General features: G+C 46.1%; 1 protein-coding gene across 2 annotated transcripts in view; it reads left to right on the top strand.

Annotated features, from left to right (window-relative positions):
• LOC110529587 (solute carrier family 35 member F1) overlaps positions 1–24359 on the top strand; it is a 147225-nt gene that overhangs the window by 103406 nt on the left and 19460 nt on the right. For both annotated transcript variants that reach the window (XM_021611930.3, XM_090242896.1), the window contains exons 4-6: positions 16137–16296; positions 17302–17458; positions 18927–18979. In XM_021611930.3, the coding sequence (XP_021467605.1) occupies positions 16137–16296; positions 17302–17458; positions 18927–18979 (370 nt within the window). The remainder of the gene's footprint in view (positions 1–16136; positions 16297–17301; positions 17459–18926; positions 18980–24359) is intronic.

Here is a 24359-nt window from a genome sequence, read left to right as displayed (position 1 = left end):
TTTTGGTTCATTTCATTCCATTTACGAGGTGTCAATTTAGTCTTGGTCTATTGTTTGGAGCCTCCTGTCAATGTTGAGTAAGGACACACACGCATAGAAGTAGGCCTATAGGCTACCTGGCCTGCGCACAAATGTAGGCATATAAATGTGCTCATTTGGGCATCTGATAGTATTTCTGATTGGCTTAATGCACCACCACTAGTGACCTATGGAGCTTCTCAAAGTCATATTTTCTTCACCTCAAACAGCAAGCAAAGTCTGGTTTTACATCCATTCAGAATAACAATCTTTCCAGCTCTCTCCCTTTTGATAACCACTCAGCGTGAAAGGGAAACATGTCATGCTCTGATCCAGTGGAAACGTCATAAAATAGGCCTACCTCATAAACTCTTATCAGTGCTTGACTTGGACTGAAATATATACTGTTTATATTTAGGTGCAGGAGTTCCACAATACTGTTGAGCTAATATTCTATAAGAGGAACATGAGCTCAAGCAGTAGAAAATTTGAGGTGCTGGTACTCAGCTCCAGTGTGTTTCTTATCTCTTGCGCAAATAGCCTACAACTGTGTCTGTCCTGAGCTCACTGGCGCTGGAAATTCTAATGGCCAGAATATTTTATACAATGCTAGCACAAGCTTCGGGCTGGGCCCAAGTTAATAGTTGATGCAATGTTTTAAGTTCGTTGCAGACAGGCCATGTGTAGCTGTAATGTGGTCTGTGTGTAGCTGGTGTAGAGGAGTCAGGCGCAGGAGCAGATATGAGTAAATAAACGTAATTTACTCAAAATAGACAAATATAATAGAATAAAGCTAGCCCACATAACGGACCGATTTACATACAAACAATTACTCACATGGATTAATACGGTAATCTGGGGGAAGCTGTAACCTGTAGCATACCTCGTTCAGTCTCCTCAGGACTTTAAATGGCCCGACAAACCGCGGACCCAGCTTCTGGCAGGACAGGCGGAGGGGCAGGTTTCGGGTCGAGAGCCAGATCTAGGCCTCCCGGGTGGCGCAGTGGTTAAGGGCGCTGTACTGCAGCGCCAGCTGTGCCATCAGAGACTCTGGGTTCGCGCCCAGGCTCTGTCGTAACCCGGCCGCGACCGGGAGGTCCATGGGGCGACGCACAATTGGCCTAGCGTCGTCCGGGTTAGGGAGGGCTTGGTCAGTAGGGATGTCCTTGTCTCATCGCGCACCAGCGACTCCTGTGGCGGGCCGGGTGCGCTATCCAAGGTTGCCAGGTGCACAGTGTTTCCTCCGACACATTGGTGCGGCTGGCTTCCAGGTTGGATGCGCGCTGTGTTAAGAAGCAGTGCGGCTAGGTTGGGTTGTGTATCGGAGGACGCATGACTTTCAACCTTCGTCTCTCCCAAGCCCGTACGGGAGTTGTAGCGATGAGACAAGATAGTAGCTACTACAACAATTGGACACCACGAAATTGGGGAGAAAAAGGGGTAAAAATTCAAAAAACAAAACAAAAAAAAGAGCCAGATCCAGTCCCCCGGTGCGAACACCGGGGCCTCACTGCGGTGGCCGTCGGTGCTCGCCTTCTGCCGCCTCACAGCCCGTTGCAGGTGCGCATGGGCGGCGTCCCAGCTCTCCTCCGAGCGCTTAAACCATTCGTCCACCGCAGGAGCTTCGATCTGGCTCTGATGCCAAGGTGCTAGAACCGGCTGATACCCCAGTACGCACTGGAAGGGAGAGAGGTTAGTGGAGGAGTGGCGGAGTGAGTTTTGGGCCATCTCTGCCCAGGGGATGAACGCCGCCCACTCCCCCGGCCGGTCCTGGCAATATGACGACAGAAACCTACCCACATCCTGGTTTACTCTTTCCACCTGCCCGTTACTCTCGGGGTGAATACCTGAAGTAAGGCTGACCGAGATCCCCAGACGTTCCATGAACACTCTCCAAACCCTGGACGTGAACTGGGGACCCTGATCAGAGACTATGTCCTCAGGCACCCCGTAGTGCCGGAAGACGTGAGTAATCAGGGCCTCCGCAGTCTGTAGGGCCGTAGGGAGACCGGGCAAAGGAAGCAGGACTTAGAAAACCAATCCACAACGTCCAGGATCGTGGTGTTGCCCTGTGAGGGAGGAAGATCCGTCAGGACGGGTAGGGGTTGTAACTTCCCTCTGGGCAGGTGCCTTGAAGCCTTGCATTGGGAGCACACCGAGCAGGAGGAAACATAAACCCTCACGTCCTTGTCCAAGGTGGACCACCAGTACTTCCCACTAAGGCAACGCACCGTCCGACCGATGCCAGGATGACCAGATGGGGGTGACGTGTGGGCCCAATAGATCAAACGGCGACAGCAGACGGAACGTCTGAGTAAGTTCAGCACAATTGCTACTCTTCATAGGAGTAGCCGTCCTCCAAAGATGACTGCAAGAGCACAGCGCAGAATGCTTAATGAGGTTAAGAAGAATCCTAGAGTGTGAGCTAAAGACTTACAGAAATTTTATTTATTTTTATTTTTATTTCACCTTTATTTAACCAGGTAGGCTAGTTGAGAACAAGTTCTCATTTACAACTGCGACCTGGCCAAGATAAGGCATAGCAGTGTGAACAGACAACACAGAGTTACACATGGAGTAAACAATTAACAAGTCAATAACACAGTAGAAAAAAGGGGAGTCTATATATACATTGTGTGCAAAAAGGCATGAGAAGGTAGGCAAATAATTACAATTATGCAGATTAACACTGGAGTGATAAATGATCAGATGGTTATGTACAGGTTGGTGTGCAAAAGAGCAGAAAAATAAATAAATAAAAACAGTATGGGGATGAGGTAGGTGAAAATGGGTGGGCTATTTACCAATAGACTATTTACCAATAGACTACTATATTCATCTGTGGACAGATGAAACTACAGTTGAGTGGTTTGGAAGAAACACACAACACTATGTGTGGAGAAAAAAAAGCCACAGCACACCAACATCAAAACCTCATCCCAACTGTAAAGTATTGTGGAGGGAGCATCATGGTTTGGGGCTGCTTTGCTGCCTTAGGGCCTGGACAACTTGCTATCATCGACGGAAAAATTAATTCCCAAGTTTGTCAAGACATTTTGTTGCATGAGAATGTTAGGCTAGCTGTCCGCCAATTGAAGCTCAACAGAAGTTGGGTGACGCAGCAGGACAATGACCCAAAACACAGAAGTAAATCAACGACAGAATGGCTTCAACAGAAGAAAATACGCCTTCTGGAATGGCCCGTCAGAGTCCTGACCTCATCCCGATTTGAGATGCTGTGGCATGACCACAAGAGAGCAGTTCACACCAGACATCCCAATAATATTGCTGAACTGAAACAGTTTTGTAATGAGAAAGTCTGATCCCCAACTACAGAAAACGTTTGGTTGAGGTTATTGCTGTCAAAGGAGGGTCAGAAAGTTATTAAATCCAAGGGTTCACATACTTTTCCCACCCTGCACTGTGAACGTTTACACTGTGTGTTCAATAAAGACATGAAAACGTATAATTGTTTGTGTGTTACTAGTTTAAGCAGACTGTGTTTGTCTATTGTTGTGACCTAGACGAAGATCAGATCAAATTTTATGACTAATTAATGCAGAAATCTGGGTATTTCCAAAAGGTTCACATACTTTGTCTTACCACTGTAGATTATTTTATTAAAACACATAGGGCGTATCTATATATGGAAAAATACAGGTTAACAAATTTAGACCAATCAATTGGTCGAAAGAACAAACTACTTTCGGTCGACTAAGATTTTTTTTTGTCAGGGACAGCCCTACTCTCATTATTCCATATTGATCCTCCTGGAACCGGGTATGCAGCTCAGTCAGCTGTCTGTTCCAGAAGATGAGTCTAGCATTTTTGGGCAGCTGTTATAGACTATTTTGAATTTTATTTGGTCATATTTGGTTATTTATGTTGAAATGTTCAAAATGTTGCACTTTTTAAGGGCCTCTTCACTCTTCTCTATGTAGTGCTATGAATTTACGGGTAAGTTTAAAACATTACCCTGGCTTTGATTGTGATGGCTTTGTACTATAGCCTTCACATTTATCCAGTGGAAAAGAGTGGGGTTTGCTAGCCTGGTGTTGAAGCATGCCTCGCAAAGATGCTTCCAATCTTTATATACTGTATGTCTCTAACAAATGAGCCTTCCATAGTGGCCTCGGAGAAATGTATACACAGTTTTACAGAAAAGAGCGTGCTTTGTCGAACTGTATGCCAGCTAAAATAAAACTGTCCATACCGAGTGGTGCAGCGGTCTAAGGCACTGCATCTCAGTGCTTAAGGCATCACTACAGACCTGGTTAGATTCCAGACTGTATCACAACTGGCCGTGATTGGGAGTCCCGTAGGGCGCCGCACAATTGCCCCAGCATCGTCCGCGTTAGTGTAACGGTTCTCTTGTTGTGGAGTAGAGGCGGACCAAAACGCAGCGTGGTGGTTGTTCATTGTAGTTTAATGAAGACACTATACATGAACAAACTAACGAAAACAAGAAACGTGAGAACTCAAAACAGCCCAATCTGGTGTAAACACAAAGACAGGAACAATCACCCACAAACACACAGTGAAACCCAGGCTACCTAAATATGGTTCCCAATCAGAGACAATGACGAACACCTGCCTCTGATTGAGAACCATATCAGGCCGAACATAGAACTAGACCAAAACATAGAAAAACAAACATAGACTGCCCACCCAACTCACGCCCTGACCATACTAAATAAATACAAAAACAAAGGAAATAGAGGTCAGAACGTGACAGTACCCCCCCCCAAAGGTGCGGACTCCGGCCGCAAAACCTTGACCTATAGGGGAGGGTCTGGGTGGGCGTCTGTCCGCGGTGGCGGCTCTGGCGCGGGACGCGGACCCCACTTCGCCATTGTCTCAGTCCGCCTTATTGTCCGCCTCCGTGGCTTACTCACCATGCCCACCCCTCTCAATGACCCCACTGGACAGAGGGGCTGCTTGGGACAGAGGGGCAGCTTCTCGGGACAGAGGGACAGCTGCTCGGGACAGAGGGACAGCTGCTCGGGACAGAGGGACAGCTGCTCGGGACAGAGGGACAGCTGCTCGGGACAGAGGGACAGCTGCTCGGGACAGAGGGACAGCTGCTCGGGACAGAGGGACAGCTGCTCCGGGCGGAGGGGCTCTAGCGGCCCCTGGCTGACTGGCGGCCCCTGGCTGACTGGCGGCACTGGCGGCCCCTGGTTGACTGGCGGCGCTGGCGCTGGGCTGACTGGCGGCACTGGTGGCCCCTGGTTGACTGGCGGCACTGGCGGCCCCTGGCTGACTGGCGGCACTGGCGGCCCCTGGCTGACTGGCGGCACTGGCGGCCCCTGGCTGACTGGCGGCACTGGCGGCCCCTGGCTGACTGGCGGCACTGGCGGCCCCTGGCTGACGGGCGGCATTGGCGGCTCCTGGCAGACGGGCGGCACTGGCGGCTCCTGGCAGACGGGCGGCACTGGCGGCGCTGGGCAGACGGGCGGCACTGGCGGCGCTGGGCAGACGGGCGGCACTGGCGGCGCTGGGCAGACGGGCGGCGCTGGCGGCGCTGGGCAGACGGGAAGCTCCGATGGCGCCGGGCAGACGCGAAGCTCTGGCAGAGGCGCCGGACAGGCGGGAGGCTCCGGCAGAGGCGCCGGACAGGCGGGAGGCTCCGGCAGAGGCGCCGGACAGGCGGGAGGCTCCGGCAGAGGCGCCGGACAGGCGGGAGGCTCCGGCAGAGGCGCCGGACAGGCGGGAGGCTCCGGCAGAGGCGCCGGACAGGCGGGAGGCTCCGGCAGAGGCGCCGGACAGGCGGGAGGCTCCGGCAGAGGCGCCGGACAGGCGGGAGGCTCCGGCAGAGGCGCCGGACAGACGGGAGGCTCCGGCAGCGCTGGAGAGGAGGAAGGCTCTGGACGGATGGGCCGGAGAGACAGCCTGGTACGGGGAGCTGCCACCGGAGGGCTGGGGTGTGGAGGTGGTGACGGATAGACGGGGCCGTGCAGGCGCACTGGAGCTCTTGAGCACCGAGCCTGCCCAACCTTACCCGGTTGAATGGTCCCGGTCGCCCTGCCAGTGCGGCGAGGTGGAATAGCCCGCACTGGGCTATGCAGGCGAACCGGGGACACCGTGCGCAAGGCTGGTGCCATGTAAGCCGGCCCAAGGAGACGCACTGGAGACCAGATGCGTAGAGCCGGCTTCATGGCACTTGGCTCGATGCCCACTCTAGCCCGGCCGATACGCGGAGCTGGAATGTACCGCACCGGGCTGTGCACCCGCACTGGGGACACCGTGCGCTCCACAGCATAACACGGTGCCTGCCCGGTCTCTCCAGCCCACCGGTAACCACAGGAAGTTGGCTCAGGTCTCCTACCTGGCGTAGCCATACTCCCTGTTAGCCCCCCCCCAATAAATTTTTGGGGCTGACTCCCGGGCTTCCATCCACGACGCCGCGCTGCCTCCTCATACCAGCGCCTCTCCGCTTTCGCCGCCTCCCGTTCTTCCTTGGGGCGGCGATACTCTCCTGGCTGAGCCCAAGGTCCTTTACCGTCTAATTCGTCCTCCCATGTCCATACCTCCTCGCGCTGCTCCTGCTGCTGCTTTCTCCTTTGCCCATTACCACACCGCTTGGTCCTGTTGTGGTGGGTGATTCTGTAACGGTTCTCTTGTTGTGGAGTAGAGGCGGACCAAAACGCAGCGTGGTGGTTGTTCATTGTAGTTTAATGAAGACACTATACATGAACAAACTAACGAAAACAAGAAACGTGAGAACTCAAAACAGCCCAATCTGGTGTAAACACAAAGACAGGAACAATCACCCACAAACACACAGTGAAACCCAGGCTACCTAAATATGGTTCCCAATCAGAGACAATGACGAACACCTGCCTCTGATTGAGAACCATATCAGGCCGAACATAGAACTAGACCAAAACATAGAAAAACAAACAGACTGCCCACCCAACTCACGCCCTGACCATACTAAATAAATACAAAAACAAAGGAAATAGAGGTCAGAACGTGACAGTTAGGGCTTGGCCGGGGTAGGCCGTCATTGTAAATAAGAATTTGTTCTCAACTGACTTGCCTAGTTAAATAAAGGTTAAAACAAATTTATTCCAAAACGAGGATGACTCATATTTTTGGTTGTGTGGGTGGTTCGTCAACTACAGTTCAGACAAATGCGCAGGTGGCCTCGTGATGACATGCTCACCATGACAAGGCCGGGCTGGGCGATGTTGAGCTGGGCTGTGGAAGTCAAAGCAGTAGCTAACCTCATGGGCTGACGATGACTCTGACAGATTTGGTTTAACCAATGGAGGTAGTGGAGCAGGTGTTGTCTTCATCCTCCATCTGTGGCTTTTTGAAAAAGTGCATGAGTGAACTATGTTTTGCCATAACTTGTGACTAGCTGGCTAGCGCTAGTTCGCATTAGCAAAGAATTGCAGAGGGTATAAACAATTTTCCCACAGTTAGCATGCTAGTAGGTACATGTGTGGGGGGGTGGGTAGTGGTACCATATGATTGCGATAAAACAAATTAGCCTCCTACTGCATTTTTCAACATTTCTGTTTAGTCAGGAGACAATACAAACTACAAATCTAATTCATGTACTTAATGTTATGCGTATATATAAAATGAAATAAATGAATTTGATTTGTTGTTTGTAATATACACTGCTCAACAAAATAAAGGGAACACTTGAACAACACAATGTACGGTACCTTGCGAAAGTATTCGGCCCTCTTGAACTTTGCGACCTTTTGCCACCTTTCAGGCTTCAAACATAAAGATATAAAACTGTATTTTTTTGTGAAGAATCAACAACAAGTGGGACACAATCATGAAGTGGAACGACATTTATTGGATATTTCAAACTTTTTTAACAAATCAAAAACTGAAAAATTGGGCGTGCAAAATTATTCAGCCCCCTTAAGTTAATACTTTGTAGCGCCACCTTTTGCTGCGATTACAGCTGTAAGTCGCTTGGGGTATGTCTCTATCAGTTTTTCACATCGAGAGACTGACATTTTTTCCCATTCCTCCTTGCAAAACAGCTCGAGCTCAGTGAGGTTGGATGGAGAGCATTTATGAACAGCAGTTTTCAGTTCTTTCCACAGATTCTCGATTGGATTCAGGTCTGGACTTTGACTTGGCCATTCTAACACCTGGATATGTTTATTTTTGAACCATTCCATTGTAGATTTTGCTTTATGTTTTGGATCATTGTCTTGTTGGAAGACAAATCTCCGTCCCAGTCTCAGGTCTTTTGCAGACTCCATCAGGTTTTCTTCCAGAATGGTCCTGTATTTGGCTCCATCCATCTTCCCATCAATTTTAACCATCTTCCCTGTCCCTTCTGAAGAAAAGCAGGCCCAAACCATGATGCTGCCACCACCATGTTTGACAGTGGGGATGGTGTGTTCAGGGTGATGGGCTGTGTTGCTTTTACGCCAAACATAACGTTTTGCATTGTTGCCAAAAAGTTCAATTTTGGTTTCATCTGACCAGAGCACCTTCTTCCACATGTTTGGTGTGTCTCCCAGGTGGCTTGTGGCAAACTTTAAACGACTCTTTTTATGGATATCTTTAAGAAATGGCTTTCTTCTTGCCACTCTTCCATAAAGGCCAGATTTGTGCAATATACGACTGATTGTTGTCCTATGGACAGAGTCTCCCACCTCAGCTGTAGATCTCTGCAGTTCATCCAGAGTGATCATGGGCCTCTTGGCTGCATCTCTGATCAGTTTTCTCCTTGTATGAGCTGAAAGTTTAGAGGGACGGCCAGGTCTTGGTAGATTTGCAGTGATCTGATACTCCTTCCATTTCAATATTATCGCTTGCACAGTGCTCCTTGGGATGTTTAAAGCTTGGGAAATCTTTTTGTATCCAAATCCGGCTTTAAACTTCTTCACAACAGTATCTCGGACCTGCCTGGTGTGTTCCTTGTTCTTCATGATGCTCTCTGCGCTTTTGACGGACCTCTGAGACTATCACAGTGCAGGTGCATTTATACGGAGACTGTGTGGATTGTATTTATCATCATTAGTCATTTAGGTCAACATTGGATCATTCAGAGATCCTCACTGAACTTCTGGAGAGAGTTTGCTGCACTGAAAGTAAAGGGGCTGAATAATTTTGCACGCCCAATTTTTAAGTTTTTGATTAGTTAAAAAAAGTTTGAAATATCCAATAAATGTCGTTCCACTTCATGATTGTGTCCCACTTGTTGTTGATTCTTCACAAAAAATACAGTTTTAAATCTTTATGTTTGAAGCCTGAAATGTGGCAAAAGGTCGCAAAGTTCAAGGGGGCCGAATACTTTCGCAAGGCACTGTATATACAAATACAATCAGTGGGAATAGAGGCCAGATGTGCGCAATGAAAGTTCCAGAGGGATCTGTGACATCGTGGGATTCTGTCTTTGTCTCTTCCTCTGTCACTGCCCCCGCCTCTACTCAGCCAGCCAGAAAACAGATGGAGTGTCAGGGTCTATCTCCATCAGATACCGCTCTGCTTACATCATCCCCCGTCCGCCACTCGAGACCACTCCGCCTCATCGTTGTTTCTAGAAGGGCAATCGATGACAAGCATGGAACCTCGGTCTCACAGAGTGTCAGGGCCAGTAGTGTGGAGTGCTGACTGTTCTGCTGAAGTGAAGTGGTGGAAGTGGAGTGTAAAAGGTAACAGAATCCCCTCATTGGTGGTCTGGCCCTGTGACAGACAGGCAGACAGACTGGATGATGCATGGACGAGTTGATCAGTACCTCCATGCCTTGCTGACCCAGAGGCAGCCCAACGTAATGATGTGACAAGCACACGGGTGGCCTGCAGCAACTGTTCACACAGGGATGGATCTATCTATCCGCATGGTGTGACTGTCACTGAGTGACTAGGCCGGAAGGTGAGGAGAGTGATAGGGTGACTCTTCCACTGTGAAGAGACGGATATTTGAGAGCAGCAGACTACAGCAGTAGCTCTCTCTTCAAAGTAAACCCAGTCTGAGGATATTGTGAAGGTGATTAAACGTTCAGAGGAAGGTGCGCTCAAGGAATCACTGTAAATATTGACTCAGTAAACAGCTATAACTCAAACTGGTACAAATATTTTGAAATAAATAGATTTTTTTTCAGATCTGCTGTGCAAGTTGTTTTGATAATGAGCAGTGTTTCCCCTACGATTTTCTTCCGCAGTGGTGGCAAAGTCAGCGTGGGGGGATTGCCTGGTAGTGGGCGGGGCTAAAGGCGCAGACTCTGACCCGAACATTTTTGAGGACCTCGTCTTTGTCGCAGAGACAATATTTTTGTTTTAAAGCAAATTTCCTGTAATTCTACAAATTGGTGGAGAGAACAGTATAATAGTTTTCTTCTATTCTACACCTTTTGTCATAGCATATGAACACGACATAAGCCATCTGAATGACTCAAACATTATAACAAAATCAATGAGGGCCCCATGACAGCTTGATGATGAGAGGTCTAAGGAGAATGGCAAGAATCTTGCAAGCTAGCAGGCGGGCCACAAACATCAGCACAGTACAACAGTGGTGTGCAGAACGCACAACTTGTCGGTCCTTGTCACAGATACGCTATTGCAGCAGACGACCACACCGGGTTCCACTCTTATCAGCTAAAAACAAGAAGTGGCTCCAGTGGGCAAAAAATATAGCCTGGTCCGACAAATCCCAGTTCCTGTTGAATCATGCTGATGGCAAAGTCTGGATTTGGCGTAAGCAGTCCATGGCCCATCCTGGCTGGTGTCAACGGTACTGGGTGGTGGTGGTGTAATGTTGTGGGGAATGTTTTCCTTGCACATGTTACCAATTGAGCAACGTGTCCATGCTCCGAAGAATTCAGGTTGTTTTGGAGGCAAAGGGAGGTCCAACCCAGTACTAGATGGGTGTATCTAATAAACTGAACACTGAGTGTATAGCTTCATTATCATTTCTACATGCTTTATAACTGGTTTTAGTCATTTAAGTTATATTTGTTATTCTGGGGGGGAGTGGTGGCAACTATAATAAATAAAATATATATTATCATATTGTAATATAATAAATAAAATGGAGTTAAGCAGAGGCTAAATGAATATAGGGGAAACACTGAAACAGAGAGCAGCTCAGGTCAAGTGAACTCAAATTAAGTAAGTTTGGTGTTAGTAAGAGACTTGATCAATGGACCGTCTCACTTTAAGGCCAAGTCAGACACTTATTTTGTTCCTCTGTGCAGGGGATGTTGGTATTTATTTAATTGGCTCTCCCACTGATTCTTTAGGGAGGGTGGAGGAAAGAAATAGGCACAACAATTCTCAATAGTTTTTTTAAATAAACTATAACGAGGTTAGACAATGCCTCATCAATATTAATATTTCCGTCATGAAGAGAACGAGGAATAAAACAGTGCTATTAAGGACTTTCCCATTAAGGGGGAAATGATTAGTTGTTATGAATGGTCGTAGAGTCTGGCTAGGCTCCAGTATGAGGAGATCAGTGGGTACATCTGGAGAAAACTCCTCTTCATCAACTCATTATAACAGCTGGCTAGGGACATTATCTGCACTGCTATTCACACTCTTCCAGTTAGAGATATGCAGGTAGCCAGCCTGGGGACATAACACACTGAGGTATTAAATTAAGATGTATTTGGTAGAGTTAAGCAGAGAGTCTTATTAGGGCTGACTAAATCGCCAGGGGTTTCATTTGTTTGCTGGTATTTGTAAAGAGGATTTCATTACCAAGTCATGTCTATTATTTTGCCAATAACTCACTGTATCAATTGTCAGTTTCCTGCCATAGCTGTTACACAGATAGCACTGAGAGAACAGATGTGAGTAACACAGAACTCAACCTCAATCATTCACTCACTTTCAGGGTTCTCTCATGGTTATTGTTACCCTACATCAGGGTTCTCTCATGGTTATTGTTACCCTACATCAGGGTTCTCTCATGGTTATTGTTACCCTACATCAGGGTTCTCTCATGGTTATTGTTACCCTACATCAGGGTTCTCTCATGGTTATTGTTACCCTATATCAGGGTTCTCTCATGGTTATTGTTACCCTACATCAGGGTTCCCCAAGTGGCGGCCTGTGGCCCGAATTTGACCCCAAGTTTTCTGAGAAACAGTTTTATTTTTTATTATTGAACATAAAAGGCTGTAAAAACACAAGGAAATCAGCTCCAATTGATTTTTATTTTGGGAATCTGTTACCAAGCTTTCCCACACATAGTAGAGAGACACGTGGTCGTATACAAATATAAGCAAGGTTTGAAATAATTGTTTTAGTCAAATCTTTGGGCTTCTTGCGGTCAGTTTGCATGCCGGTCCACCCGACCATCCGCTCAAGAAAAATCTTTGGCCTACACTGTTTATCTCTCTCCATTTCTTGCTTCCTGTCACTTTTCCCTTTCTCTCCTTCTCTTTCTCGCTCCCTCTCCTCTGTGCTCCTTTTCCTCTCTCCCTTGTTCCCTCTTTTTATTTTTCTATATTTTTCTCTCTCCTGCTCTGTTACATCTATCTTCCTTTCCTTCTCTCCCTCTCTCTCAAGGGCATGCTACAGGAACAGACCGGTTAATATAACCAAGCGGTGAAAAAGCCTTCCATTAGAAACACACTGGCCTGATGAGAGAGGAGAGACTGAGACATACTGGTCTGATGAGAGAGGAGAGACTGAGACATACTGGGCTGAGGAGAGACTGAGACATACTGGCCTGAAGAGAGAGGAGAGACTGAGACATACTGGTCTGATGAGAGAGGAGAGACTGAGACATGTTGGCCTGATGAGAGAGGAGAGACTGAGACATGCTGGTCTGATGAGAGAGGAGAGACTGAGACATGTTGGCCTGATGAGAGAGGAGAGACTGAGACATACTGGGCTGAGGAGAGACTGAGACATACTGGCCTGAAGAGAGAGGAGAGACTGAGACATACTGGTCTGATGAGAGAGGAGAGACTGAGACATACTGGTCTGATGAGAGAGGAGAGACTGAGACATGTTGGCCTGATGAGAGAGGAGAGACTGAGACATACTGGTCTGATGAGAGAGGAGAGACTGAGACATACTGGTCTGATGAGAGAGACTGAGACATGCTGGTCTGATGAGAGAGGAGAGACTGAGACATGTTGGCCTGATGAGAGAGGAGAGACTGAGACATACTGGTCTGATGAGAAAGGAGAGACTGAGACATACTGGTCTGATGAGAAAGGAGAGACTGAGACATGTTGGCCTGATGAGAGAGGAGAGACTAAGACGTGCTGGTCTGATGAGAGAGGAGAGACTGAGACATGCTGGCCTGATGAGAGAGGAGAGACTGAGACATGTTGGCCTGATGAGAGAGGAGAGACTGAGACATGCTGGTCTTATGAGAGAGGAGAGACTGAGACATACTGGGCTGAGGAGAGAATGAGACATACTGGCCTGAAGAGAGAGACTGAGACATACTGGTCTGATGAGAGAGGAGAGACTGAGACATACTGGCCTCATGAGAGAGGAGAGACTGAGACATACTGGTCTGATGAGAGAGGAGAGACTGAGACATACTGGCCTCATGAGAGAGGAGAGACTGAGACATCCTGGTCTGATGAGAGACTGAGACATACTGGGCTGAGGAGAGACTGAGACATACTGGTCTGATGAGAGAGATTGAGACATACTGGTCTGATGAGAGAGACTGAGACATACTGGACTGATGAGAGAGACTGAGACATACTGGTCTGAGGAGAGAGGAGAGACTGAGACATACTGGCCTGAAGAGAGAGACTGAGACATACTGGTCTGATGAGAGAGATTGAGACATACTGGTCTGATGAGAGAGACTGAGACATACTGGACTGATGAGAGAGATGGAGACATACTGGTCTGAGGAGAGAGGAGAGACTGAGACATACTGGTCTGAGGAGAGAGGAGAGACTGAGACATACTGGGCTGAGGAGAGAATGAGAAATACTGGCCTGAAGAAAGAGACTGAGACATACTGGTCTGATGAGAGAGGAGAGACTGAGACATACTGGCCTCATGAGAGAGGAGAGACTGAGACATACTGGTCTGATGAGAGAGGAGAGACTGAGACATACTGGCCTCATGAGAGAGGAGAGACTGAGACATACTGGTCTGATGAGAGAGGAGAGACTGAGACATACTGGTCTGATGAGAGACTGAGACATACTGGGCTGAGGAGAGACTGAGACATACTGGCCTGAAGAGAGAGACTGAGACATACTGATCCGATGAGAGAGATTGAGACATACTGGTCTGATGAGAGAGACTGAGACATAATGGTCTGAGGAGAGAGGAGAGACTGAGACATACTGGCCTGAAGAGAGAGACTGAGACATACTGATCCGATGAGAGAGATTGAGACATACTGGTCTGATGAGAGAGACTGAGACATAATGGTCTGAGGAGAGAGGAGAGACTGAGACATACTGGCCTGAAGAGAGAGACTGAGACACACTGGTCTGATGAGAGAGATTGAGACACACTGGTCTGATGAGAGAGATTGAGACATACTGGTCTGATGAGAGAGACTGAGACATACTGGACTGATGAGAGAGACTGAGACATACTGGTCTGAGGAGAGAGGAGAGACTGAGACATACTGGCCTGAAGAGAGAGACTGAGACATACTGGTCTGATGAGAGAGATTGAGACATACTGGTCTGATGAGAGAGACTGAGACATACTGGACTGATGAGAGAGACGGAGACATACTGGTCTGAGGAGAGAGGAGAGACTGAGACATACTGGTCTGAGGAGAGAGGAGAGACTGAGACATACTGGTCTGAGGAGAGAGGAGAGACTGAGACATACTGGCCTGATGAGAGAGGAGAGACTGATACATACTGGTCTGAGGAGAGAGACTGAGACATACTGGTCTGATGAGAGACACTGAGACATACTGGTCTGATGAGAGACACTGAGACATACTGGTCTGAGGAGAGACTGAGACATACTGGTCTGAGAGAGAGACTGAGACATCCTGGTCTGAGGAGAGACTGAGACATACTGATGGAGAGAGGAGTGACTGAGACATACTGGTCTGAGGAGAGAGGAGAGACTGAGACATACTGGTCTGATGAGAGAGACTGAGACATACTGGGCTGGTGTTTAGACAAATCGATTAAACCACACATTATTGTGCCAGGGTTGTCGTAAGTGTCAAAACATTAATTGTTGTGAACTGTCAGGAGAGCCACTCCACCACCTCTTCTCTTCTCCTCTGTGTACTCTGCCTGTGATGAGGGAGGGGGGGGGGGGGGGCTTTTGCTGTCCTACGGTTCAATTTAGCACTTTGTTCTCCAGTGCACTACTTGTCCCTGAGGGTGAGCCCATACTGCTACCACTAAGTGCCAGAAAGGCTTCCCGGAATGGAGGCCTGATGGTCCCCAAGGCAATCATAAACCTTACCTGTCCTCCCTCCCGTATGACCCCTTCTCCTGCCTGACGCAAAATCCTCCACCCCTAAAAATCACCATCCTCATTCTTTCTCATCACCATTAGTGTTGGACTGTCCTCTGGCCTTGTCCTCTAGTACAGTGTGTGTCCTATGTGTCAGCCCCTTGCCTCTGTGTGGGGGTGGTTTTTAGCTCTACTGTGATACCATCTCCCTAGGTGTGTCTCTCTTGCCTCTGTGTGGGGTGGTTTTTAGCTCTACTGTGATGCCATCTCCCTAGGTGTGTCTCTCTTGTCTATGTGGTATACAGTATCTTGGAACTCCATTTAAACCAGGAATGGGCAACTTTGACGGGGGTGATATCTGAGTGAGAGTGACTAATAAAATCAATGGGGCCTCCCGGTCGGGAATTCTACCATGATTACTGCAAGTTGTCTAGACTGTCTAGACTTACTTACCAATCTAAAACATGTTCACTGACATGAGGTAATTGAGTGACTGACTGTGAGTGACATAACAAGAAAGAAGCTGATGATCCACAACCAAATTTCAAAATTGCACCTTGTATATTCTAACTCTCATCATTAAGTTGAGACCCCGACTGAGTTCCTATGTTGGGGGAGGGGGACATTGATCCGGGGGCCTACAAATGGCAGCTAGTTTCCCGTCCCTGATTTTAAACCATGTCCTCTCTGTTGTGTCTTTACTAACCACATTGTGGTTAGTTCATTGTGTCTGTTCTAACTCTGCATGTCTCTCCTCTGCCTCTCAGCTCTTAGACTGTTTCACCATCCCCGTGGTGCTGCTGCTGTCCTGGTTCTTCCTGCTGGTGAGGTACAAGGCTGTGCATTTTGTGGGCGTTGGGGTGTGTCTGCTGGGCATCGGCTGCATGGTGGGGGCAGATGTCCTGGTGGGAAGACAGCAGGGCCTAGGTAAGACACACACACACACAAACAATACCCTTCCTGCCCCAAGGGCCAATATCACAGTGTTATTGAATAACCATTTAATTAAGCATTTACAAAGACCCATAATAAATGTGTACTGCTCTGACTCATTGGAGGCCTTCAGTCTGCTGTGTCCTTCACGCAAATACCCCAATCACCCCAACACACAGGGTCCTCACTGAGCAGTTCACCATCACTGTCTCATTGTGTTTAAACCTCAGTACCTTTAGCAACAACACAGTCAGCTCCCCGGTGTTATCCCTGGTGCGGTGTGCCTTTCACATCTATGGGCAGCCTCCCCCTCTCATTATTGCATGAATTACCCCCTGGATTTCCAGTAGATAGAATGTTGGTTCACTATGAATAATAAATGTTCCAAATCATATTACATGTTCTGGATCCAAGGAGTTTAGAGTTTCTTTAAAAACAAACTGCTAGAGTTTCCTTTCTGTCTCAGAATTGACAGAATAGTTATATTATATCTCAAATGTGTGCTGAGTATCTGTAAGTTCTTTGTTTGATTGGGCACGGTTGATCCCTACATGACTGAAACCCATTGCTGCGTTCAGTATGCACGAAACATGCAGGGACAAAGGGATAATGCAATACTCTGGTATCAGGTTCCAATCAATAATGGCCATTTGTCTCACCAGCTACACGGTAGTGTTACGGAGAACAGCGTTATTTCAAACCCAATAAAGTTAACAGTATCTTAAATTTGCTTAGTTTATTAACTCCAATTAAGAAAAGTTGCTGCAACCCAGTTGCTGTCTGTACCTCTCTTATCAGCCAATGTCTTTCACTGCCTTGTTGTCATGCATTACTAATGGGTTTTTATAGGCTAGCCACTTAGTCTGATATTACTGAAGAGCGTTTCATATGATAACCTATTTGTCATGGATAACTCAGGGATAGCTCTTTCATATGATAGGCTATTGTAATGTTGTGCTCTAGTCATTTCCTCCTCGCTCTCTCACTCTGTCTGCCTAGGGGACCATAAGCTCCTTGGGGACCTGCTGGTTCTGGGAGGTGCCATGCTCTATGGAATCTCTAACGTGTGTGAGGAGTTCATCGTTAAGAACCTGAGCAGGGTGGAGTTCCTGGGCATGATGGGACTGTTCGGCTCTTTCTTCAGCGGCATTCAGCTGTGAGTGTGTTTGTGTGTGTCAGACCTGGCTTCAAATACTGTTTGAAATCATTTCAAATATATTTAGCTTGTTTGAGCTTGTCTGGTACAATGGAACCAACAGAATAGTCCAAAAATGGCAAACTCTGAAAATCTGTCACTCAAGGCAGGCAAACGGTCAAAGTGTTTCAAAGATTTCAAACTGTATTTGAACTCAGGTCTAGTGTGTCATTCCTCACTGATGCTGGACAGAGCATCCCTCTTCACCAATACCACAAGAGCAGCCAGTAGAAACTCAGAACTCTAGTGCTATATCTTTTACACTCCAACACTAACATTATCAAGCTGGAACCCTTAAGTTAACCTCATCTACACTGAGTATACTAAACATTAGGAACACCTTCCTAATATTGAGTTTGCCTTCAGAACAGCTTCAGTTCGCTGGGGCTTTGCACTCTATAAGGTGTCGAGGGCATTCCACAGGGATGCTGGCCATGTTGACCCCAAAGCTTCCCACAGTTGTGTAAAGTTGGCTGGATGTCCTTTTGGTGGCGGGTCATTCTTGATACACAAAGGAAACTGTTGAGCTTGAGAAACCCAGCAGCATTGCAGTTCTTGACACAAACCGGTGCGCCTCGCACCTACTACCATACCCTGTTCAAAGGCACTTAAATCGTTTGTCTTGCCCATTTACCATCTGAATGGCACACATACACAATTCAGGTCTCAATTGTCTCAAGGCTTGAAAATCATTCTTTAACCTGTCTCCTATCCTTCATCTACACTGATTGAAGTTGATTTAACAAGTGACATCAATAAGGGATGATAACTTTCACATGGATTCACCTGGTCAGTCTGTCATGGAAAGAGCAGGTGTTCCTAATGTTTTGAATACTTAGTGTATACGTTCTGTAGCATGTGCCATCTGATCTTATACAGCCGTTGATGCCAGCTACATATCTACAGACATGCCCCATATTCAACATATACTCCCACCAGCAGGTTCTATAGTATTACACCTCTCTCTCTCCAGATCAGATTGTGACTCTTTAACTTTTTAATAAGCTCATTATGAGGCTTAAAGGGGAACGATGAAACCCCCTGGTTATGAGACATCGCCCATGCCAGTGGGTGCATGGGGACCCGTCTCTGTCTCTTGCTGGTGTTCTTTTTAGACCGAGGGGGGGGGGGTGAATGGTCCGCCATGTTGTTTCTATTGTCCCTCTGGAGTCAGATGATTCCTTCAATAGAATTCCCAAGATCCATTCCGTAGGGTCAGATTGTTGTACCCCCACCTCGCTCTGATAGGATGGACTTGTCCCTCGTCAGAATCACAGGTGCTGAGTTGTCAAAACTGAGCTTCCTGTCAAGAGACTTTTGATCCTCCTGTCTTACTTTCCTCTCTCCATCACTCACACTGTTTTACCCCCCCATCTCTCAAATCTCACCTGTGCCTAACAGGAATTGTGTCATTTTCTTTCTGTTTCAGGGCCATCATGGAACACAAGGAGCTGTTAAAGGTGCAGTGGGACTGGCAGATTGGTAAGCTACTGTTACTGTGTGTGTGTATTTGTGTGAGGAAGGGAAGTGCGTGCATGTGGGAAGGAAGTAAGTGGCGGTGGGTGATACAGGGATGATTAAACATTGGCAAAGGGGGAATTGATTGTCCTGTCTAGCGGAGATGCCCTCCCACACCACCTCCTCCCGTCCACTGCGGTGTCAGATCCTCCTCACACAATCAGTTAGGCTGTAAGGGGTGTCACTGGAAGATCACTCTGCAAATGAAGTGGGGGTGACAAAGAGATGGGGCCCTGAGCTAAGATGGATGGGCCACTGCTGTACAGTAAAAGTGTACGGGCCGGCTAAGGGGTGGTGTCAACCTTTACGAAGGTCTTGTTGTGCTGCATGAATTACAGGTGATGAAGGTGTCTAACTGATATATGGATGCACTTTATTTACTTATAACATCAACGGTTGATTTGCTACAAACAAGCCAGACACGGTGCTATTGTACAGAATATAGCAGCTGTTGGTTAGCTAGTAGGAGTAAGCCAGACAGGGTGCTATTGTACAGCATATAGCAGCTGTAGGTTAACTAGTAGGAGTAAGCCAGACAGGGTGCTATTGTACAGAATATAGCAGCTGTTGGTTAGCTAGTAGGAGTAAGCCAGACAGGGTGCTATTGTACAGCATATAGCAGCTGTAGGTTAACTAGTAGGAGTAAGCCAGACAGGGTGCTATTGTACAGCATATAGCAGCTGTAGGTTAACTAGTAGGAGTAAGCCAGACAGGGTGCTATTGTACAGAATATAGCAGCTGTAGGTTAACTAGTAGGAGTAAGCCAGACAGGGTGCTATTGTACAGCATATAGCAGCTGTAGGTTAACTAGTAGGAGTAAGCCAGACAGGGTGCTATTGTACAGCATATAGCAGCTGTAGGTTAACTAGTAGGAGTAAGCCAGACAGGGTGCTATTGTACAGCATATAGCAGCTGTAGGTTAACTAGTAGGAGTAAGCCAGACAGGGTGCTATTGTACAGCATATAGCAGCTGTAGGTTAACTAGTAGGAGTAAGCCTGTGGGGTGTACAAGGGGCTATGCTAAAAGTCTGCCCGCTGTAGAAGTGATTACAACATTTGGGGCTGATAGACTTAAGAAATCACAAGATATGGTCAGATGATAAGTTGACTTTATTCCGAGTGACAACATATTTTTTCAAAAACAATAGGACTCGGTATGATGTGGGTCTGTTCTGTCTTATGTAGACAGTGGCTTCACTCCTGTAGTGCTCCTCTGTGCGTCACTTTTTCCAAATGCTTTTCTGACATGACTTCTGTCAAAGTGATATGTCATTTTGGGACTTTTAGTTCAGACACAAATCAGAATATTTATCAGCAACCTAATTCTAGAATCTTCCCTTGAAGTTGTCTAAGTTTCAGCTACTTGGTTAAAGAATATTTCAAATACAATAAACTATCATGACAACATGATATATAGTAGCCCATGAAGATGCCCAATTTTCAATTAGTTTCTTAGGAACCAAATCTATGACTTGCAATTCGCCACTCTCCAAAAGCAATGCAAGTGACTTGGTCCTTAATTAATTCCAATTCACCCATTTCTTTTGATTGAGCAAGCGAGGGAGTGTGTACTGATGCCAATAGTGGGGTTTGGGTAGCGTCCCAGGAGATGCTGCCTTGTCACAGAGGCATTAGCCAGTCTGTGGTGGCTTGTGGGGCACGTCATTAACTGTCACTGCCATGGTGGGCAACACAGCAGGTGCCAGAAGGAGAGAGATCTACTCAGCCAAGATTGTGCTACCCTAGAAAAATGATGAGGACTTGGTCATGTAAAATGTATTGGAGGAATGTGTGCGTCCTCCAACGACTTGGTGTGATCAGATTGTTTCTTCCATCCTCAAGCTTACCACATGGAGAGTTGTGTGTTTTAATAATCAGCTATTGGTCATAAGGAAGGTGAAAACAAAGGTTCATTTACAGTGCCTTCAGAATGTGCCTCCAGAATGTGCCTTCAGAATGTGCCTTCATACCCCTTGACTTATTCCTCATGTTGTGTTACAGCATGAATTCAAAATTGATTAAATATCCCATAATGGCAAACATGTTTTTAGAAAATGTAGCAAATTTGTTGAAAATGAAATACAGAAATATCTAATTAACATAAGTATTCACAACCCCTGAGTCAATTCTTTGTAGAAAACCTTTTGGCAGTGATTACAACTGTGAGTCTTTCTGGGTAAGTCTCTAAGACTTTTCCACACCTGCAACATTTTCCCATTTATTCTTTTAAAAATGCTTCAAGCTCTGTCAAGTTGGTTGTTGATCATTGCTAACCATTTTCAGGTTTTGCCATAGATTTTCAAGTAGATTTAAACAACTCCAGTGTAGATTTGGCCTTGTTTTAGGTTATAGTCCTGCTGAAAGGTGAATTCATCTCCCAGTGTCTGGTGGATTTTGCCTGTGCTTAGCTCCATTCTCTTTCTTTTTTATCCTGAAACTCCCCAGTCCTTAACGATTACAAGCATACGCATAACATGATACAGCCTCCAATATACTTCTAAATATAGAGAGTGGTACTCAGTAATGTGTTGTATTGGATTTGCCCCTAACATAACACTTTGTATTCAGGACAACAAGTTAATTGCTTTGCCACATTTTTTGCAGTATTACGTTAGTGTCTTGTTGCAAACGGGATTCATGTTTTGGAATATTTTTATTCTGTACAGGCTTCATTATTTTCACTCGGTCAAATAGGTTAGTATTGTGGAGTAACTACAATGTTGTTGATCCATCCTCAGTTTTCTCCTATCACAGCCATTAAACTCTGTAACTGTTTTGAAGTCACCATTGGCCTCATGGTGAAATCCCTTAGCAGTCTCCTTCCTCACCGGCAACTGTTAGGAAGGATGCCTGTATCTTTGTAGTGATTGGGTGTTTTGATACACCATCCAAAGTGTAATTAATAACTTCAACATGCTCAAAGGGATATTCAATATCTGCTTTTTTTTACCCAGCTACCAATAGGTGCCCTTCTTTGTGAGGCATTGGAAAGTGTTTGTGGTTGAATCTGTGTTTGAAATTCACTGCTCGACTGAGGGACCTTATAATTAATTATCTGTATGTGTGGGGTACAGAGATGAGGTAGTCATTCAATAATCATGTTAAACACTACTATTGAACACAGAGTGAGTCCATGCAACTCATTATGTGACTTGTTAAGCACATTTCTATTCCTGAACATATTTAGACTTGCCATAACAAAGGGCTTGAAAATGTATTGACTCAAGACATTGCAGCTTTTCATTTGTATTAATTTGTAAGTTTAGAAAAACATCATTCCACTTTGACATTATTGTTAATATTGTGTAGGTTAATGACAGAATCTTCATTTAATTATTTTAAAATCAGATAGTAACAAAAAAATGTGGAAAAAGTCAAGGGGTGTGAATACTTTCTGAAGGCACTATACTGTATCTGGGAATAATGCTCTTGGGGTGGTAATCATTGAGTACAAATATCCTTCCTAATAACAGAGATTTCAATATTAATGGGTTCAGATTGCTGACGTGTTTCTAAAATGATCATCCTACTACACCATTAAAACTTAGCCTGGAGATACACTTCAACTTAGTTAAGGAAAGCAGGTGATGGCCATATTTCTCTCTGGTGTGTATGCTGCCAGACATAGTAAACAAGGCATTTGAATAACGCATGAGGCCCTCTGTTCAGCTATTCAACCGACTACCAACAGTGTCTGGAGAAAACCATGTGAGGAAGTCAAGTGAAACTTCAAGGGTTAGGAAGTCTGTGTGCTTGCCCATTGCAGAAAATGTACTATGCTTGCTTGGGTGGATCGGATTCAAAAAAGCATACTGAATACAGTGAGTGCATTGTAACCAACCGCCAGAATGTAGCGCTGTGCTTAGGGCTGTTACAGTGACCGTATTACCGCCACACCGGCGGTCACGAGTCATGGTCAGCAGTTCAATTGCACGTGACCGTTTAGTCACAGTAACTTGGCTTCTCCATGCTCTGATGCTGCTGATGGTCATTAGTAGTCTACCAAACTTGCTAACTGCCTCGTACTCAGCACTCTATTGTCCCTCTAATCACTCTGACATCAATGCAAATGTGATCGAAAACACTTCGAGAGCCCAGGAGCTCATGTTGCGCAACATTTCTATATGCTATGCAACTGTGTGATAAAACAGAGATTTAATGTCCTCTATTTAAAAAGTTAAAAAGAGGAGGATCCCATCAGCTTTCTATAGGCTAGGTCTACTCTATTTACTTATGAACGTTCTAATATTAAGCACATTGCTTCTCTTTACAACAGCAGTACAGCCTACCTGGCTGGCGTGAAAAGGAACCATGGGAAAAGCATCCTCCATTAGCTATTTAAGTGCATAGATGACGTTGTTGTTTTTCTTCCATGCCTCTGTTCCGAGACCGGTGCATGATAATGGTCCATTCTAAATCAAACTAATATTACACATAAAGTACCAGTCAAAAGTTTGGACACACCTACTCATTTCAGGGTTTTTCTTTATTTTTACTATTTTCTACTTTGTAGAATAATAGTGAAGACATCAAAACTATGAAATAACACATGGAACCATGTAGTAACCAAACAAGTGTTAAACAAATCAAAATAATTGTATATTTGAGATTCTTCAAAGTAGCCACCCTTTGCCTTGATGACAGCTTTGCACACTCTTGGCATTCTCTCAACCAGCTTCACCTGGAATGCTTTTCCAACAGTCTTGAAGGAGTTCCCTCATATGCTGAGCACTTGTTGGCTGCTTTTCCTTCACTCTGTGGTCCAACTCATCCCAAACCATCTCAGTTGGGTTGAGGTCGGGTGATTGTGGAGGCCAGGTCATCTGATGCAGCACTCCATCACTCTCCTTCTTGGTCAATGACCCAACACACCTTCAGGCTGAGTACCACTTTCATGGTACTGGTTACCTCGAGTTGAAGTCAGAGTTGACCAAAGTTACCTCGCTAACTCCTCAAACCTGATGTATAGTGTAGGTCTTAGATCTTCAATATTTGAGGTTTTAATATTGCGTAGTACATATTCGGTAGTCAGATTCTGATATATGCAATGGCTTTGGACTGTTATGGTGAGTGCTGCCTCATTATCTATGATGATTCAAACTCCCTTTAGACAGTTCTGCAAGCATCATAATGTCAAAATGCGTTAATTACTCACCAAATATGGAGTTTCACTGAGCAACTATCTTCATTTGCTCCCGTTACGGCCGGTATGTACTTCCGAAAATATTACTCTCCGCCAAGCCAATGTATTGCGCTGTTGTTGACGTCTGACCCTGTCCATGACAGTAATGAGTAATTTCTTCTGGGTTTTATTTGTTTGTTTTATTTTATGCTGTGTTATAAA

Source organism: Oncorhynchus mykiss, chromosome 8 (genome assembly GCF_057628025.1).
Source record: "Oncorhynchus mykiss isolate SJ-2025 chromosome 8, ASM5762802v1, whole genome shotgun sequence".
Lineage (NCBI taxonomy): Eukaryota > Metazoa > Chordata > Actinopteri > Salmoniformes > Salmonidae > Oncorhynchus > Oncorhynchus mykiss.
This window is presented reverse-complemented; position numbering and strand designations above follow the sequence as displayed.